Consider the following 19053-nt stretch of genomic DNA (forward strand, 5'->3'; position numbering starts at 1 on the left):
ACCAGAAAAACAAAAGGGGAGAATATTAGGTTCACCATAGAGATCATAGGAAAAATAGGAACCTAAAATGCATAAGAAAAATACAAGACAGAAATGATGGCTAGTAAATAGATCTAGCACCGAAAAGAGAAAATATTAAGACACGATAATGCCCCTAGTAATTTTCGATTAAAACCTTACCAGACTAGGCTCACAATGGAACAAAGTAACGCAAGACTCAACTAGCTCCTAGCCTACAACTGTAATACTCGACCTCCACAAATTTCTATCAAGTGTCATGTCTTCGAAAATCTGAAGTCTCGCCATATCCTGCCTGATCACTTCTCCCCAATACTTCTTAGGCCGCCCTCTACCTCTTCTCGTGCCCTACACAACCAGTCGCTCACACCTCCTCACTGGAGCATCTGGGCTTCTCCTCATTACATGCCCGAACCATCTGAGTCGCGTTTCTCGCATCTTGTCATCAATGGGAGCCACATGCACCTTCTCCCGAATATCATCATTTCTAATCTTGTCCATCCTGGTGTGCCCGCACATCCACCTCAACATTCTCATTTCAGCTACTTTCATCTTTTGGATATGTGAGATCTTAACAGGCCAACACTCTGCCCTATACATCATGTCCTGTCTAACCACCGCTTTATAGAACTTACCTTTGAGTATTGTTGGCACTCTTTTGTCACACAAAACTCCGGATGCTAACCTCCACTTCATCCATCCTACCCTAATACGGTGTGCGACATCTTCATCAATCTCCCTTCCCCCATGGATAAATGACCCAAGGTACTTGAAGCTTCCTCTACTTGGGATAACCTGTGATTCAAGCCTCACATCCACGCCCACTTCCCCCGGCTCAGTGCTGAAAATACACTCCAAGTATTCTGTCTTTGTTCTACTCAGCTTGAAACCTTTAGACTCAAGAGTATGTCTCCAAACTTCCAGTTTCTCGTTAACACCGGTTCGTGACTCATCGATCAGAACTATGTCATCGGCAAATAGCATGCACCATGGCACATCCCCCTGTATATGGTTTGTTAACGCATCCATCACCTGGGCGAATAAGAATGGACTGAGCGCAGAGCCTTGGTGTAACCCCATTTCAACCGAAAAGTGCTCAGAGTTGCCTCCTACCGTCCTAACCCGAGTCTTAGCCCCATCATACATGTCCATAATCGCCATAATATAGGGAATCGGCACACCTTTTGCCTCCAAGTATCTCCATAAAACTTCTCTAGGAACCTTGTCATACGCTTTCTCCAAGTCAATAAACACCATGTGCAGATCCTTCTTTCTCTCTCTGTACAGTTCCACCAACCTCCTAACAAGGTGTATAGCTTCTGTGGTTGAACGACCCGGCATGAACCCGAACTGGTTGTCTGATATAGACACTGTTATCCTCACCCTTGCTTCAACGACCCTCTCCCATACTTTTATGGTATGACTCAGTAATTTGATACCCCTATAATTATTACAACTCTGGATATCACCTTTGTTCTTGTACAATGGGACCACCGTACTCCACCTCCATTCGTCTGGACTGAAATTAAAGAAGTTGCAAGAAATCGAAGTGGAGATCAGAGAAGAAGATCAAAGAAAAACGATATGCATACAACAAGGGGAATGCTGAAAGTTTCGAAAATGAAACCCCTCTCCTCTACTTATAGGTTGGGTAACACCAAAATCGAGACAAAGAGCCGTAAACGGCACCAAAATCGAAGCGACAGCAGCACAGACACTGCATTAGAAAGATGCGTAATGATGATGCGCGTGGCATGACGTCATCCTACATCAGCCACACCAACCGCAGCCCCGCTGACATTGCCGTCAACTCGACCTCGGCCGATTCGATTCAAGCATCACGACCAAATTTCCTCTGAATGGTTGCAAACAGAATCCGCTCATCGAGGACGTCCATCATCACAACCTCAACAAGTGGAGGGACTAACTGTATTGGTCGAAATTTGGACTGGACTTAATAACTGCAAATGGACGTGGTCGAGGATCAAGCCGACCATGGCACAAGGGCGAGGAGTCGTCTTAAGAGGGATTAGTGTCGAGGTCAAGCAAAAAGTGTACGGAGGCAACGGTAGAAGAAATTTAGAATAGAAAGAAAGAATATTCTATTGGATATTCTTTCTGTTGTACTTTTTAGGGTTTCTTAGGAATATCCCCTATAAATAGGAAGAGATAAAAGAAGGATCTTCACTTTTCGGAGAAGAGCACATTGTAAAGGGTTGACTGATTACATTATTCGATATGCGCTTTTTTTTCGCAAGATCCAAAGATTCCTTGTCCATCTTCATTTTCTATTACTCCATGTTGTTGTTAGGAAGGAGAATCATCCAAGTCATCTAACATTTGGGTGATAAATTCCTCCTTATTGCATTCATTGCCATCATTGAGCATTTGTGGTTGGTTTACATCATTTTCGGATTCAGCCTTACATCATCAATACATCTAAAACATTAGATCTAGTGATTATTATATTTAACTAGGATTCACCCTCTATTTTCTCATTATTTCGTTTTAAGAAAAGGTTTAGCACTTTTATGGTAAAACAATATATATATATATATAGTCTGCCTTATAAACACTTTTTCATCAAAAAGTTTAGGCAGCAAGCATACATTCTTTGTTGGAGAATGTTAGCACAAATTAAATGGTATATATTTTTATTTCTTTTAACCCTCCAGTTGAGGTTCGTAAGAGTAGCAAGGTATCTTGTGCCTTTGATTTTATTTATTAAGTCCAAGTCATCCATTCTTTTTAGGCATGGTGAGCGTGGTGCATCCTTTTCTCATTACTGGTAATACCCCACAGGCCTCAACAAATTGAATTCTTTGGAATCGATCAATTTGGAACCTCGTTTTCTGCAGGAAGAAGATTAACTTGCATATATAACATTATTATTAGAAACTTGATAATGTGGGTCATTATCACACTTTAGGATACATGCATGTTGGATCACCCTTAGGTTTATTTCCTTTTTTACGAGAAAAGTATCATTTATTTCTTAGGATATGGTCTTACGAGAAAAGTATCATTTATTTTACTCGGGTAATTCCTGATATAGATATTTATATGGTTTTTTTTCCTTTTCACATGTCATGTCATTAAACATAGTCAATCATTGTGGGAGTAATTCCCATACTAACTAAGGACTAATTAACCAACGGTAAAGTAAGAACCATCGAATCCTTATCTGAGTCCATTTCAATTCCAGGATGGATAATAATAAAGTACTACGTGGTTTTCCCTTGCACCTGCAATAAGTTTTTCCTTTTAAGTAAAACTTTTAGGTGGCGTTTTCTTTCTAAAAGTGCTATAAAAACATCTTCGTAAAGGTAACTGCAAAATCTGAAAACACCGAAAAACTTTTCTCTATTCAATTTGAGTTTTCTCTTGTTTAATGTAGGAGATTTAAACAAAAGTTCCAAGTACAAACTACTGACCAAGAGAGCACAAGGGTGATGTTATGGTAAGAGGCTTTCATGAACAATTGAAACACGGCAAATATCCAATTAAATTAACACAACTGAATTATACATACAAAATCATTATCTAGTTATAACAAATTTTACCTCTTGCAGCCTTAACAAAGTGAAAAAAACCAACTGAAGAGCATAACTCAAGGGATTACCTAGCTTAGTTCTGGTTAAATTAACAGCCATCAGATGTGAATACAAGGGAGCGAATCACAACAAAAGTTTCAAATAAATCATGTATAGGTTTCATGTTTGGCATTTTTTCTTTCACTATAATAAAGGAAACATGCGTAGAAAAGGCATAATTACAGAATATTACTCTTCCATTTAAAACTCTTCAGGTAGGAGACCACCAACAAACTGATAATAGCTACTGCCCAAACTTGGGCTGCTGAGAATTAAGTTGCTCGTGAATGTAGCGGAATTTCTCTTTAAGCTTTTGTACCTGCAAATTTTGACAAGGTTTAAGAAACCAAAATGGAGAAATAACTCCAAGATTGACGGTTACACAAGAAGGAGAATGGAAGGAGTGTGAGTATGTACCCTTTTCAGCTCAATTTCAGTTTGCCGCTTCTGTTGCCCCACAGAATGCCGCAGGTTGGTGATGTCGAAAACATTATCTAAATCATCTTCAAAAGCAGATTCTAAGTCCTCACGAAGCATTGCAGGCAGCTTGTCAACAACAGGCATGAGTAGAAAACAGTTGAACTGCAGATAACAAGTATTTCTTACAATACGAACAAAAAGAGAAATCAGAAGCAACCAAACTTAACATGAATTGATTTCGAATAAGCAAATGAAAGACATAATTGAATAGCTCCAATATTTAAAAGATAACGCGACCTCTGAGGATGGGGTCCAAGCTGGTGTCAATTCGCAAGATGGTGATATGACTAGAAATTTAATGGCAAGATATTTATGAACAATTATCTGGATGAAGGCCTAGGCTCCATTTTCTTTTTTAAAGATTTAGATGTCTGAATAATTATTAAGATATTGTTTCTAAATCTGAAAATGCATATAACTTATCTAAATTAATTAGATCTTACCCTATTAAATATTCTCTTATGTCATGAAATATTCAGTTCAGCTGAGAAAAGCGAACCTTTAGTTCTGTTGATGCCAGGAAATACTCTCTTATGCCATGAAATATTTGTTGAACCAAGGCATAAACAATTCTTTCCGAAGAAGGAGCAAGCCTCCTGTTCCAAAGTGTGCTATCTAAAAGGTCAGCTAGTCTTGTTTCTGTTGTCTGAGTACTTGTATTTGAATCATTCCCTGAAGCCAAATGACTAAGCTTTACATCTGTCCTGGGCTTAACATCCTGCTTGTTATCACTGGCTACAGATGCAGTTGATAAATCTTGAGAAAGACCAGTAGATGTGGAATTACCAATAATGGCAGACTGTTCGGATCCGCCAAATGAATCAAGAAATTGACGTAATCCGGCCCGATTCTGAAACGATAAACAGTACAAATGCAGATATATTAGACCAGCAAAGATTTTTAGGAGGAAAACAGTGAACAAGCTGTTACCAAAGCAAATGATGCATGGCAGTCACTAGGGACTCAGTAAGATCAGGCAGAGGGCAGTCCGGTGCACTAAGCTCCCGCTATGCGCGGCGTCCGGGGAAGGGATCAACGATGGAGTATGTAAAAGATGGAATATAATTCATGGATCAACGACTAGTAAATTTTAATTTGTATGCAGTAAGCAGACCTTATTGTGGAGGGACCATGTCACGTAGCGAGTGGTGCTCACTAAATCCTCCATGCACCTGGAACACGTATAGATACCAAAATACTATACATTAATCAAATGCTGAACTGAAAGCATTTGGCTCAGCATATCAGAAACGCACACAAGAAGTATCCTTCGTGAGCAAGAGAAAAAGCAGTTTCAGACTTCATGCTGCAACAAGGTTGGTAGATACAAAACCAAGAAAGCAGAATGGGCACTAGACCCGCTTAGGTTAATATAAAATTGAAAGGATAGAGATCTTGAATGGTTGTGAAGCCATTCTAATAAACTTCTGAGCTCACTGGGTTATCTGGAAGCACACAAGTTTTAGCATGACAATGACTGAAATTTAGGTGCCGGTATTAGCAAAAGAGAAAACAGAGATAAGAAGCTTACTAAGAAAATTCTTTTACACAAAGCTGACCACTGCCTTGTGTTTATGGAACATATAGTTACAAAATAAAACTGATAGAAAGAAAACTGGGGGAGTATGGGCGGAGCTAGGGGCCGGAAGGGGGACCCCTCTTCGTCGAAAAATCACATTGTGCATATAAGGTCAAATTTTATTTTTTAGTACAAATATCAGATAATGAACCCCATTAGTGAAAATCTTGCCTCCACCACTGGGGGGAATAGAAGAGGAAATTAAGCAACTTGTCGCCAATTGTTAAAGTCAGATATCTTAGACACAGTCAATGATAACCATCCAACAACTCATAGAAACTAAAATTAAAAGAGTAAAACAGGGTAGGATCATTTGGGTTTCCAGATAGTTGGAGCAAAAGAACCTTATGAACACTACAAGCTATTCTACACAACAATAATTGGCAAAAAATAATTTGAACATGAGAGTATAGATGCAGAAAAGCATTTACTTTTCACGGCATGATTTTTCGGTGGATTCTGCAAAATTGTTGAAAGCATCTGCTACACGCCTCAGAAATACATCATGGCCACTCAGGTATTCCCCTTCTTTCTGCAGAAACAAGTCAAACATCAGAGCATTAGTTTTCAGAGGAACATTATGACATTACTAGCATGAATCTTCAAATATTGCAAGGACAGAACAGGTAACAAGCAATACAAAAATAATTTGTACCTGAAGAAGATAAACAGCAATTGGAAGTAACCGTTTCAGAATGTGTAATAGTCTGCAACCCAACTGTATGTAAACGGTGGCAAACTTGGTTAACTTACATAAATATTGTAAAGTTAAGAAGAATGAAATGACGATAAAAAGCAAGAAAAATTACTTACATAAAATAGTTAATGTAGGGATCTATATCCACACGAACTCTACCCATATGGAGAGGGTGTTTTAAAAATGAGGTGGGTTAGAAGGATGGTGATGATTGCTTTTAAATAGCCAGTGCAAATATGAGTACTGTGAAGATTTATTTACGCAACCTAAGTAACCTACCTTACCTCTAAGGTATATAAGATATTTTACTTCATTAGATATAACTTTCGACCCACTGACATTTTTCATTGTGCCACGAATATTCTCTCGTCAATTCTACCCGCATGTTCTGGATAACATGCTGGGTAGGAGAGGGTTAGATTGAAATTATTGTACCTACCATAGGTATGAGTAGCACAAGAATAGAGAAATTTCAAAAGTGGAGGGGTAAGGGTCTTTTAAGACCCAATGCATAGCCTACCCATAAACATCTTCAGTTTAATGTGCCAATGTACAAATAAAGCTCAGTAGTCGATAGAGTTGTTCAGTTGGGGCAACCTATTCACCTATTATAGTTTTCTTCTTTCTTTCTTTTTTTTTTTTTTTGACAACAACATATTATAGTCATAACTCCAACTTCTTATTTATTTTTATTTTTTTGGCAACTCATAACTCCCACATCTTATTTTCTAGACGAAACAACAAATCTCCGTCACTCTCTTGGATACAATCTCTCACAGAAAACTTAGCATATTTGCCCTACCCCACATCAAACTTAGCTGAGACTCGAGTTAATTTCACCACCTAGCATAAATCAATTACACATGATTTAACTGCATAACAGATGACAATAAGTAATGACAGCATATTCAGAAAATAATAATAAACGAACGCAACACTAAGTTACCTGATGAAGGAAAGGTTCAAATGTATCACGAGCCTTGGCAACAGCAATTACACAGGCTGTTCTAAATGCTCAATATTTCAAGACAAGGTGAAACAAGAAATTAGCGAACAGGAATCAGAAAATAAAAGGCGAACCTAGACAAAAATGTAAATCATGTTTTCACGTGTATACGCACCTAGAATAGTTAGTTCCATCATGAATGTCTTCAACTCCACATGCATTCACTATTTCTTCCCGTGTAATTGGAGGGCATTTAATTCCTCCAACAACAAAACGGAACTCAGCCATTGCACGATGATATTGGGCCCCTCCATAAAGACGCATGCCTGCATTCTGCAATGGATAACAATTTTGATTAAACTCCCGATAAAGCGTTTCACAGGAAGTCTAGCGGACTTGTCTTGGTCGATAACAGCAGAAAATCAAAGACATGTTGAAAGTGATTATCTCTCCTCTTTCAGCTTCAATTTAAACAAATACTCCTAGTAAACAGCTTAGAATATGAAAAGTTGAAAAACTTGTGTGAACAACTTAGGAACCAGCATCTAATATAACTAGGAAACAGCTAAACCAGTGTTTCAACGCTTTAAACAACACCTACAGAACAAATGATGTGGTTTAATGTATGCAATATGCTTTCCATCAGAATCAACTGTCGAAACCAATTAAAAGACTCAACCTCCCCTCTAGGATATAAGAATCACTGGCATAACAATATATGCTGTGCCTCAATCAGCTGTCACATGTGCATTGAGTGTCCTAGTATCCACTTCCCAAGTTCTCTTTTCTTTTTCCACCTAACCACAGGATCAAAAACTAATACTCCCTCCGTTTCAATTTATGTGAACCCATTTGACTGAGCACGGAGTTTAAGAAAAGAGAGAAGACTTTTGATCTTGTGGTGTAAAATGAGGCACATATATTTTGTGTGGCTATAAATCATTGTGTAAAGGTAAATTGTTTCTAAATAAGGAAAGGGGTCATTCTTTTTGGCACGGACTAAAAAGGAAATAGGTTCACATAAATTGAAACGGAGGGAGTAAAAATTTACAAATAGAGCAGTACTTACAGGTATCAGTTTGTGTGGAAACTGAAGACCATCAGATCCAATAAATGCCCCTCCATTGACCCTCTCATCTTGTAGGGTTTCACCTGCACCCAAACACAGAGTTGAGTTTGCTGAAACCGAAACATATAATAAGTAGGCTTCTGCCTCCAAAAATATTAGAATTTTTCATTTAGACTTAATCACAAAAATCACCTTTTTAGTTGGGTTAATTCAGTCAGTTTCACTTTGTTGTTACGGTTCACTTTCATCTTGTTAAATTACTTACAATACTGAAAACCCCAAATAAAATATTATAAGATAGAATAATACATCTATACAGAGTTTACAGGCACACATACATATGTGCATAGAATAACTAAGGCGGCAAGCAGCCCAGTAGGGTTTTGTTATTTCCAGCTCCATTTCTTTCTTTGGTTTCCTAGATGAAAGTTTCCATTTCCTTTTTATACAGTAATTTCACTCTGCCTCTTTAACTTTGTTTCTTTCATCTTTCAGATTTTCGGTCTTTGACTTCTTAGTTACAGTTTTTGTTTCATGCTGCTGCTGCTGCGCCTGCACTCTCTGCTAGGTACTCACCCTCATGGGCCTTGATCCTAGTGTCTAAGCCATCGGCTATGGAGCAATGGAAGCCGGCCAGCCGACCGGTCTTGTTTATTTTATGCATGCTTTTTATTTCTAATGTCACTTTCAAAATTCTTATTGCAACAAAATTGTAAAGAAAATGGATATGCTCAACCTCAAAGTTAGCTCTGTTAGATAGTTATGTGTAAATAGTCCTAGTCCCATATGTAGTAGGAGTAGAATATGTCCTAGTCCCATATATAGTAGGAGTAGAATATGTATTATATATAGGGCTCATTGTATCATTGTTAATAATAGATTTTTCTCTCGTGCATTCCCACATGGTATCAGAGCTTCAGTGAGAAAATTATCATTGTGCGTCATTCCAGCGACATCCAGGGAGAAAAATCTCATCGCCGTGCAATTTTCCGGCAACTTCGTCTTGTACTGTGCATATACCAGTACCACCATTTGAAACCCTTGTGCGACCAAACCCCAGAAATTTCAGTCCCATCGGAACAGAAAATTCAGTCACCGTGCGTCTTTCCGGTTGGTGACTCAAGATTGATTTGTGTTATCACCTCATAGGTAAGTGTTGTGTGTAAACCAATACTACCATTCTGTTCGCAAAAGTCAGGCGACAAAACCCCAGTCAATCGCTCCGGCAGAAAGTCCCTCACGCGCCTCCACTCACTGCCAAAACTAGGGTTCCGACGAGCTACAATAACTTTTCCGGCGTGCGTGAGCCATTTCGGCCACTTTTTGACAAAACTTCTTCAGGACAACTAACTCGTCCAGTGATTTCAAACCTACCCATATAAATTACATCAAATTCTGACAATTTTTATTTTTTTCGGTGTAAACAGTGCCCTTTTCCGGTGTGAAGTGATTCATGCGTGACTAGTAATTTCCAGAAAAGTTTCTGTGTTTCTGGTGGTGTTTTAGAACCTATTTTGTAGTGTGGAATTTGGCTTAGTCTCACTATTTTCAAATGTTTTCCTAACCTTTTGGCCAACTTCTGTTTATCAGCAACCACCTGATTTTGAGCACCTGGTTTTGTTGCTCAGGGGGAGTCTAGTGGCCTTGTATGTCGAATGATCAGCTTGCAGATATTTTCACCAAGTCCCTCACAGATCCTCGTATTAGTTACATATGTAACAAGCTCGGTACATGTGATTTGTATACACCGACTTGAAGGGGAGTGTTAGATAGTTATGTGTAAATAGTCCTAGTCCCATATGTAGTAGGAGTAGAATATGTCCTAGTGTGTTTTAAAACCTATTTTGTAGTGTGGAATTCGGCTTAGTCTCACTATTTTCAAATTTTTCCTGACTTTTCGGCCAACTTGTGTTTATCAGCAACCACCTAGATTTGACCACCTGGTTTTGTTGCTCAGAGGGAATCTAGTGGCCTTGTATGTCGAATGATCAGCTTGCAGATATTTTCACCAAGTCCCTCACTGATCCTCGTATTAGTTACATATGTAACAAGCTCGGTACATGTGATTTGTATGCATCGGCTTGAGGGGGAGTGTTAGATAGTTATGTGTAAATAGTCCTAGTCCCATATATAGTAGGAGTAGAATATGTCCTAGTCCCATATGTAGTAGGAGTAGAATATGTATTATATATAGGGCTCATTGTATCATTGTTAATAATAGAGTTTTCTCCCGTGCATTCTCACAAGCTCATCGGGAAATGATTGTCCAAGAGCATATAAAGAGACTACGGCTCATACCTTCAAAACTAAAACACAACCCCCCCACCCACCCAACCTCTTTGCACACTCAGGATTAGACACTCAGGAGTGGACAAAATAACATGGGGTCCAACTTTGGGTAACTTGATATCAAGGATGAGTCTGGCTCTAATACTATGTGAGTCCCACATTGGTTGAGGGTATGGACTGTCGGTCCCTTTATATGGTCATGGATAATTCTCATCTCATGAGCTAACTTTTAGGGTTAAGTCCAAGATCCATTCGTTTTACATGATCTCAAGGCAGGCAAAGGCCGTGAGTTCAAGTCACACTGTCACCCGTTATTGAAACAAATTTCTAAGTACTTAACTCATGAAAAGAATTAGACCCGCACGTGATGGGGCATATTGCACATCTAACATAAAGAAATAAATGAGTCCCCCTCTCTAACAGCGTAACCCTTAGATAAGATGGGTACACAATTCAACAAGAATTAAATTATATCCCCATCCATGGAACTTTTAACTCTGTATACTAAGTTGGCATCATAGTAAACTATCGTGTTTTATTTGCTCGTACATGTTCATTTAAGACCTTGATCATGATCGACCCCTCTTTGCTCCAACCTAGCAAGAGCTCAACAATTTATTTTGGCATGATCCAACTCATGCCCAGAATTACCAGAAACATATTCCACAGCTGCCTAGTGACCCTACAATGCAAGAAGAGGTGGCCAACTTCTTCCAAATGCTCTTCACACAATGGACATCTACTGCACAGTTGAAAGCCCCTCTTTTGGAGGTTCAATTGTGTGAGACAAGCCTCCCGAGCAACAATCCAAGAAAACAAGAAACCTTCAAAGGAGCCTTGCTTCTCCAAACCTTTTCCCAAGGACATAATACCTCGTCACTGCTAGAATCCAGCATGGATTTTATGGTTACTTTGTGATGTATTATTTTTATTTTGGTGTAGAAGTAGTTGGTCTTCGAGCTGGTATAGTTATTACACGTATTTTTCCTGTTCTCTGGGTAGGAATTAGTCGGTTGTAAAAACAAAAGTGACAAGACAATTACATTTTCAAACCCAAGAATTGCAAAGTGAAATTTGAGGCAACAACATAGAAGCTAGAAAAAGCAATCAAAACAAAACTAAATGGACCTAGCTAATACTGTCAAGTTTATGGATATTGAAAACTAAAAACTAGGTATTTAACTGAATAAGGGGACAGAAACGAAGAATGTGGTATTCGAAATAGAATAATGAATAATCCATATAGTCAGTTTAATTTGCATTTCCAACCTTCTTCATTGCTGAAAATCAACACATTTAAAATCTTCTATCTTTTGAAAATGGCATTCCAAGACGCAAAACTGCAGGCAAACTACTTTGCAGAATATGATTTGAACTTCCAATGAATTCCAGATAAAAGAATCACCTCTAAAGAAAGATAAATGATCATTGGAGAGCAGAAAAACGGAAGAGAACATATGGTCACTCTTGGACTCTTAGTTTATGTCAACACAGAAATTTTCATTTGCTAAAACTGAATACACCATCACGCAAAACTTTCAAAAGATACAGCGCCTTTATAAATCAGAAATATCAAGCATAATTTACCGAATTTGTCTGGTGGTGCAATAACCGTTCCTTTCAACAACAGTGACAGCTGAGAAATAATAAAAATTCAGTCAGGTGGCTTATCTAACAAAACGACGCAGTTCACTTTCAGAATGAGCTAACGGTAAGATAAAAGTGAACCAGTAAGAACCATTAAGCAAGCAAAAGAAACACGACTAGTGTAGAAACGACATGGGGACCACTTGAAGGACGATCTTTCCCTTAATCCATAAAAAGAAAAAGATATTATGCAATGAAGATAGAATTTCAGGCATATGTGGTGTGGGAAAAACTTTACACCTTGGTCAAAAATAGATCATGGAAAGTTCTTCCTTTCTCCTTCAGTTTTGCTTCATTCAAAGAGCTGGAACAGACAAATAGATATCAAATTGGAAAAGTATAAAAAGATTACAGAGATGCATAAAATGTTCTTGCCAGGACCAATGATAATAGATGAGTATAGATCCCTCTATGAACCGTAAAATAAAATACTCATCACTGCCATGTCAAATTATCCCTTCTTCATTATCCAGCCTAAAAGAGTAGCTGCATACCTGAGTTGTTGATCTAATTCACTCAGCTTTCTAGTGCTGCTCCGGTACTCTTTCTCGAGGAGGGGAATAATTGATGGCACACTGTCCATGTACCTGCGTAACAATACATTCGAAGGTTAAGTTTCAGAATCTAATGGCAAAAGAAATGAAAGACTTGAGGCATATAAAAAGGAGAAAAAAACAAAAAGAAAAAAGATTACCTTTTCAGGAGCAACTCCTCCAAGAATAGCCTAAGGCTGCTAACACCTATTCTGCTTCTTTCGTGCTTTGAAAGTGCTCTGCCCAACTTCTCCTCCAATGCTACTAAATCTTCCACCTCCCGTGATGAAATAGCCTGTCAATCGCAGCAGTAAAAATGTATTCCACAGGATATTGCAACCTAGCTCTATTCATCTACCTTCAACATGGAATCATAATGGTAAACCTGTCAAACAAATTCTTATGATATTTTTCCTTTTCATTTAATGATAATGGTACACCTTTAGCACATCAAGTCTTTTTGTCATTGATTCAGGCTCATGTACAAACCTTTGAACTGCAGCTAACGGGATCTAAGTAGCTCCTACAATAAGGTAATACACTTGAAGTGATACAGCAACCCTGAATTTGCTGGAACTCTAGAAGAAGGAAGAGAAGACGTAGGCCTGGGATGTTTCCCCACTAGCCATCATGTGGGCCTTGTGGAAAGAGAGAAATAAAAGAGCTTTTAAGGGGACAAAAATGATTTTGTACACTTGGAAAAGCCTTTTATTCTTAGTTACTTTTAGTGCACCAATGAAATTTCTGCCTGTATAGAAGATCGGGCGTCATTTGTAGAGAACCATACTATGTAGGTTATTTACTTTTCGGTATATGCCTTGTACATAGGAGATCTACCACATTACTAAAGCTACTTTATCAAAAAATTGCAGAAGACATTTTCCCGATAACATGCATTTGTGATATCACTACTATGTTATACAGAACCAATGGGTTTTTCCAGAATGTAATATCCCACATGCATTCTTTCTACAGATTTTCAAGTTATTGCACCACAGAACGGAAATCACACCAACATGAATGTAGATAACATACCTAGAGAATCTCTTCAAAGTAACACAAGCCACATCACAGGTTTAACATAAATGCTTGTTGTATTCCAGAAGAAATAGTTGAGATTGCATGTTAAGAGCTTTTGTGCTCTTTATTGGATTAGTTAATTGACCAACGGCATGCTCATCAATTCACAGATGTGCACTATGTTCTATATTCTGCTATAGACGATGTTATTGATACAATGAAGGAACTGAAAGTCAATTTTCCCGGTCATTGCTTTTGTAAAGAGCCAAAAAAAAAATATCAAAATCAAATGGCATAAGGTGAAATAGCGCAAGATCTCTACTAAATATTTAATCATCGATTTTTTACTCTTAGCATTCCCAACCACATGACAAGTAGTTGTTAACCTGAGGAAAGCCCGGTCACACTCACTAACTCTATGAAATGCCAAAATAAAGCGAGACTGAAATGCAATTTGTTTGGATTTCTTGCTTGTAATTCACTGAAAAAAGCAGTAGTACAAATTTCAACTAACTTTTCCCCCACTATCGTGATTTTCTCGTAGAAAAAAATAGGCATATGGCACATGGAGCTTGAGAGGTCATAAATTGAACCTGTTTGAACTCATCATTGGATCTGAAAACTGATTCAGGTCCAAAACCAACTCTCCCAGAAGGAACAGATGTAAAAAAGGGAGAATCACCCAACATAAATCCATCAAGTGTACTTGCTGGTGGTGAAAGGAAAACTTCAACATCAGAAGCTCGTGCGAACTGAGGTATTTTCGTATCAAGCTTCGTTGCAACAACCACAGTCCTTGAAAGCTCAGGATCAATCTGTATAAGGTTCAACATACCGAAAAAGTAAAGCATATGTACTAGTGGCAAAGCAAGGAATTTTTAAAAGAGGACTCAATAAAATACTAGAATGTCAAAATTGGGATTTAAACTTCTGATACCACGCAATTGTTGAATACCCTTTACCATTACACTAGATTTTTCCCGTGTCAAGGGGATTCAACAGTTTACATTTAACCAAGAAATACATTTTTACCATGTTTACACAGTACAATTTTTTAACAAAGGGGATGCAATTGAACCCCCTTCCCCTTGCTAGCTCAGCCCCTGATTCTACACAAAACTCAAGAGCACACAAACATCTGAACATGCTTTGTTTACAAGGTAACATCGAAAAGCATCTATCTTAGTTGTTTCAACCAGTTTGGCATATAAAGGGTTATTACCTTAATTTTTCCAGCACATCTCATAATATAGTCAAAACTTTGAGCAAACTTTAAGCTACAAGTTATCAGGAGCAAAAATTATAAGTAACAAACTAGGATTAAACAGGCAATACCTGCATTACGACCCTCCTCGTAGTTGCATTGCTCCAATCATTACAATCTTCCAGGCACAATATAATGAATTCCCTGTGCTGCATTTTCGCTCGCACCAATGACTCCACTGCACGAGCTTGAGCCTATATTTTATACGGTCTCAAGATTCAAATAATTATGTGTTTCCATATTTCGCAATTTTTAAAAAGATGCACAAGAATTGACCTGTAGAGCTCGATTTTTCCGACTAGGTGCTGGAGCAACAAGTCCTGGAGTGTCAATGATAGTAAGGTTGGGGCAATATTTGTATTCGATTCTGATGATTATCTCTTTTGCAGAAAACTGGCATGTTTCCTTCTCCAACCTCATGTTTTCAGCCTCAATATATGCCTACAAAAGACACAATATAATCAGTAAAAGTTTACTCCCCCTGTCCCAATGTTTGACAAGTCACAAAGTTTAAAGAAAAAAAGTTTGACACATAAACTAAATAATATGCGAAGTACCAAAATTTCCCTTACTATTGTTAGCTATAGAGTTCAACCTATATACATCGACAGTATAAAAAAGAATTACACTATTAGGTCAAATTTACCTATTATAGCAGGTAACTTGCCTAATTCGCAATATTATAAATCTCTCTTTTATGAAGGGTTACATATAGATATCTTTTGGCTGACAATGTAAAAGTTGTGTACACCATCGGTCTGTATAAGCTAAACTCTTAACTAAATAGCATGTCCTTTGATATTTTTCTCAAACTTTTATACTATGTTCTAGTTTATTTGGCACTATTTCCTTATTAGTCCCTTCCAAAAAGAATGACACATTTCTATATTTGAAAAGTTTTGACTTTAAACTTCTCATTTCACCCTTAAGAAGTTTTTATAGACACAAAAGTTATGGCACGTTCAAGACCACAAGTTTCAAAGTCTTTATTTCATTCTTAAACTCCCTGCCGATGTCACATAAATTGAAAGTAAAATGCATCAACTGTGACGATTTTTTTAGATGGGAGTATCAACTAGTCCAAAGCAGTCATCCCATTGAACGAATGATAAGATTAAATAGTTTTAAATATACAATTGTGACCATCTTTTTAGACTGATGACTAAAAAGGAAAATGCACCAATGCGACATAAAACGAAACGGAGCGATTATTAACTAGCATATGAATTTACTCAACGACTGGCATACATACAACACACATTCGTAACAACATAAGCATTTTTAATACCTGAATTTCTTGTAGCGATTTTTCATGAGAAACAGAGGGGTCAGAATCAGACAAGAGATGGCAAAGGGGAGAGTCACATTCGGGATTGTATTTCATGTGAAGAGTAATAGGGCGGCGAGTCTTGGTTCCACCACCGACGTGGTTGAATTGGAAGCCCATTAGTGCTTCCACCAGTGCGCTCTTCCCGTCCGTCTGGTGGCCCACTACCAGCACTGCTGGTGCGTCAAATGGAGTGTCGAATTCCTGAGCTAAACCGTGTAGCTCATTGTACGCCTCGTATAGCCTCCATTGCCCTTCTAAATCGTCCATCTTTTTGCTACCAGCCGCGGATTCTGGTGAACTTTCTTCGCCCGCCATTTTCAGAGAGTTGAACAGTAGAAAAAGCGTGCGAGCTCCAGGGGGCAGAAGCGGGTAGTGTGACTAGTGAGTGTGTGACTATTTGTAAAGCTTTTATCTCAAGTTTTTGGGTTGTTATGCTTTTCTTTTCTTGGATTTTGGAACCACGCAAATAATGCCGAATGGATTGGGATAAAGCCATGTTGTTTGGGCCGCGTTATTTTCAGTTGGGCCACTGAAAGAGAGTTTGTTTTGGATCTTTCCTTTTTCATTTTTTTCTTTTTTTTTTAATGGTTTTCTTCCTTTTTTTCCAAATTACATAAAAAAGGTAATGAAAAACAAATTATCCCCAAAACAAGCCACTCTTTTTCTCTTTTACTTCATGTAAACACATAGTAAGATTTTAACCTAACATCTAAGTTCTAACCTAAGTGATGTAGAGTGAAGTTGTAACCTAATATCAACAGAGGCAGATCCAGGATTTGAGGTTTATGGGTTTGTACCGTAATTTCAAATTAATATGCAATAATAACTGGGTTCACAGTCAGATATTTATCAATATTTAGTGAATTTTTTAATATAAATACAGGATCTACGCAAGAGTTACTGGGTTCCCGGGAACCCATAATCTATGCACTAGGTCCGCCTCTGAATATCAAAGTTTGTTCTAGCACATAAATTGTCATTTATGTCATGAATATGTATGTATGCAACTATGTATACATAGCTATTTCATTTGGTTAAAAACTAATCAAGCCTACAAATAATTTTTCTTGTTTTAGGTAATTACTGAAAATTGTATTTTAGTTTTTTCCTCTCACAAAGTGGGACGTATTCAAAAATATTTTCACGACCTTACACCATCTAGCACGCTCTAGTAAGAAAATTCTAAACACTCTACTCTATAATAGTAGGTTGAGCCGACTGTCTATTGGAAACAACCTCTTTATCCTCACAAAATAGCTACCCTCCCCAGACCTCACGGTGTGGGATAAGACTGGGTATGTTATTATTGTTGTTATACTACTATATGAACCAGAGTCCCTATCATCTAAGCACCTTCACCTTAACTGTGTGATGTTTGGTAAGTAATAAATTTGTTGCAGCTTGATATGGTTGACTTTTAAGTATTAGGGATCTAATTGGAAAGTTTTTGCATCAAACAGTTTTATAAAGTAGTAAATACTGGTAATATATAATTAAAATAATAGGAATCTTGCACCTGAACTTTTTATAGTATAGGCACGTTAAAACGAAAATTGGTGAGGCATGTCATGTATAGAAGATACCCGTATTGTGGGGTTCTTACTTTGGTAGCGAATTGGTTTTTGAGTAAATAAAACTTTGCCATCCTCCATTGCCATGCTTCTCTATTGATTCTGATGTTTTGGTGGTTGTAGTTCTTTTAGATTTGTTTTTCATATGCGACGAGAACATTGACATCTTGCTATTCTCTTCATTTTCTTTTCCTTGAGGAGGTAATCACTGTTTTCGTCTCAATTATCATAACTTTACAAACCATAAAAAGAGAAATTTCAAGAATTAGGATTACAGTCTAATAATTGTAACTCCGCTCTTTACATTAATTAAATGTAATATTCAAATTTTAAGAATGGTTTTTCCCTCTGCTTCCATCAGCGTTTCGCTATTCATGAGCCCACTCCTCCCATTAGAATTCAAAAAGGGAAAAGAAAGAGAAGGAGAAAAAAAATAGGCATTCAGCTTAAACCAGAGCAATGAATCCTTAATCTTAGTCTAAACATTAGTAATAAGTATTAGCAATCGGTATGCAGCAACTAAATCATTTTTTTTTTGAAATTAGTAATTTTTTTTGGTAATTAAATTTTATTATTATCAGGAAAAATATTAACAAGTATAGTAGCAACCCTATCAAATATTCACTTAGATTTGGACATGCAGCCCCAAATCTAGTGTCCTCGTTACTACACGACTACTTTGCTATAACAATCTAAAGGTAAAAATTGAAATCCTGTAATTTCCTAACTAGTTTAGAATTCAAAATTCCTCGACAATGCACCTCTTGAACTATCATTCTAGTCATCTCCACGCAGCTTCTTTGTTTTCCACGAAGTATTCGCTAGTTTCTTTCTTGCCAAATGTAGTACACAATGCAGGTTAGAAGGATTCTATATATTGTGGATATTTATTTCTTGCTTGTTGCATGCCTTACAGCCCATTGTATCTCTTCATTCCAACCCTTCACATCTTTTGTTATGCCCAGCCATTGTAGCAATTTCCTTTATATTGTTGTTGAATAATTGTATTTAAAGAAA

At 37.6% G+C, this 19053-nt stretch overlaps 1 protein-coding gene across 2 annotated transcripts; it reads right to left on the reverse strand.

The window, feature by feature from the left end:
* Positions 1-3618: 3618 nt before the first annotated feature.
* Positions 3619-16927, reverse strand: LOC107779713 (dynamin-like protein ARC5). 2 transcript variants are annotated; one of them, XM_016600189.2, is made up of 18 exons: positions 16424-16927; positions 15412-15576; positions 15207-15329; positions 14465-14686; positions 13013-13146; positions 12813-12905; positions 12559-12622; positions 12259-12307; positions 8383-8465; positions 7489-7646; positions 7314-7374; positions 6326-6388; positions 6102-6202; positions 5206-5263; positions 4878-4941; positions 4591-4763; positions 4029-4193; positions 3619-3930 (listed from the first exon to the last, which is right to left on the reverse strand). In XM_016600189.2, exons 1-18 carry the CDS (start codon positions 16778-16780, stop codon positions 3856-3858), a joined length of 2208 nt encoding a protein of 735 aa, XP_016455675.1. In that variant the 5' UTR covers positions 16781-16927; the 3' UTR covers positions 3619-3855. The 2 variants fall into 2 exon arrangements, with proteins under 2 accessions (XP_016455675.1, XP_016455673.1); XM_016600187.2 differs by having other exon boundaries at positions 4591-4941; positions 16424-16925.
* Between the last annotated feature and the right edge of the window lie 2126 nt (positions 16928-19053).

This window comes from Nicotiana tabacum, chromosome 10, assembly GCF_000715075.1.
Source record: "Nicotiana tabacum cultivar K326 chromosome 10, ASM71507v2, whole genome shotgun sequence".
NCBI lineage: Eukaryota > Viridiplantae > Streptophyta > Magnoliopsida > Solanales > Solanaceae > Nicotiana > Nicotiana tabacum.

What these genes read in the sequence shown, in the direction of transcription:
- LOC107779713 (XM_016600187.2), bottom strand. Translation starts at nt 16,780, where the DNA reads ATGGCGGGCGAAGAAAGTTCACCAGAATCCGCGGCTGGTAGCAAAAAG. An exon ending in GGAAAAATCGAGCTCTACAG is followed by an intron (nt 15,330 to 15,411) that starts GTCAATTCTTGT and finishes TATAAAATATAG; the next exon opens with GCTCAAGCTCGTGCAGTGGA. An exon ending in CTGAAATTGAGCTGAAAAGG is followed by an intron (nt 3,931 to 4,028) that starts GTACATACTCAC and finishes CAAAATTTGCAG; the next exon opens with GTACAAAAGCTTAAAGAGAA.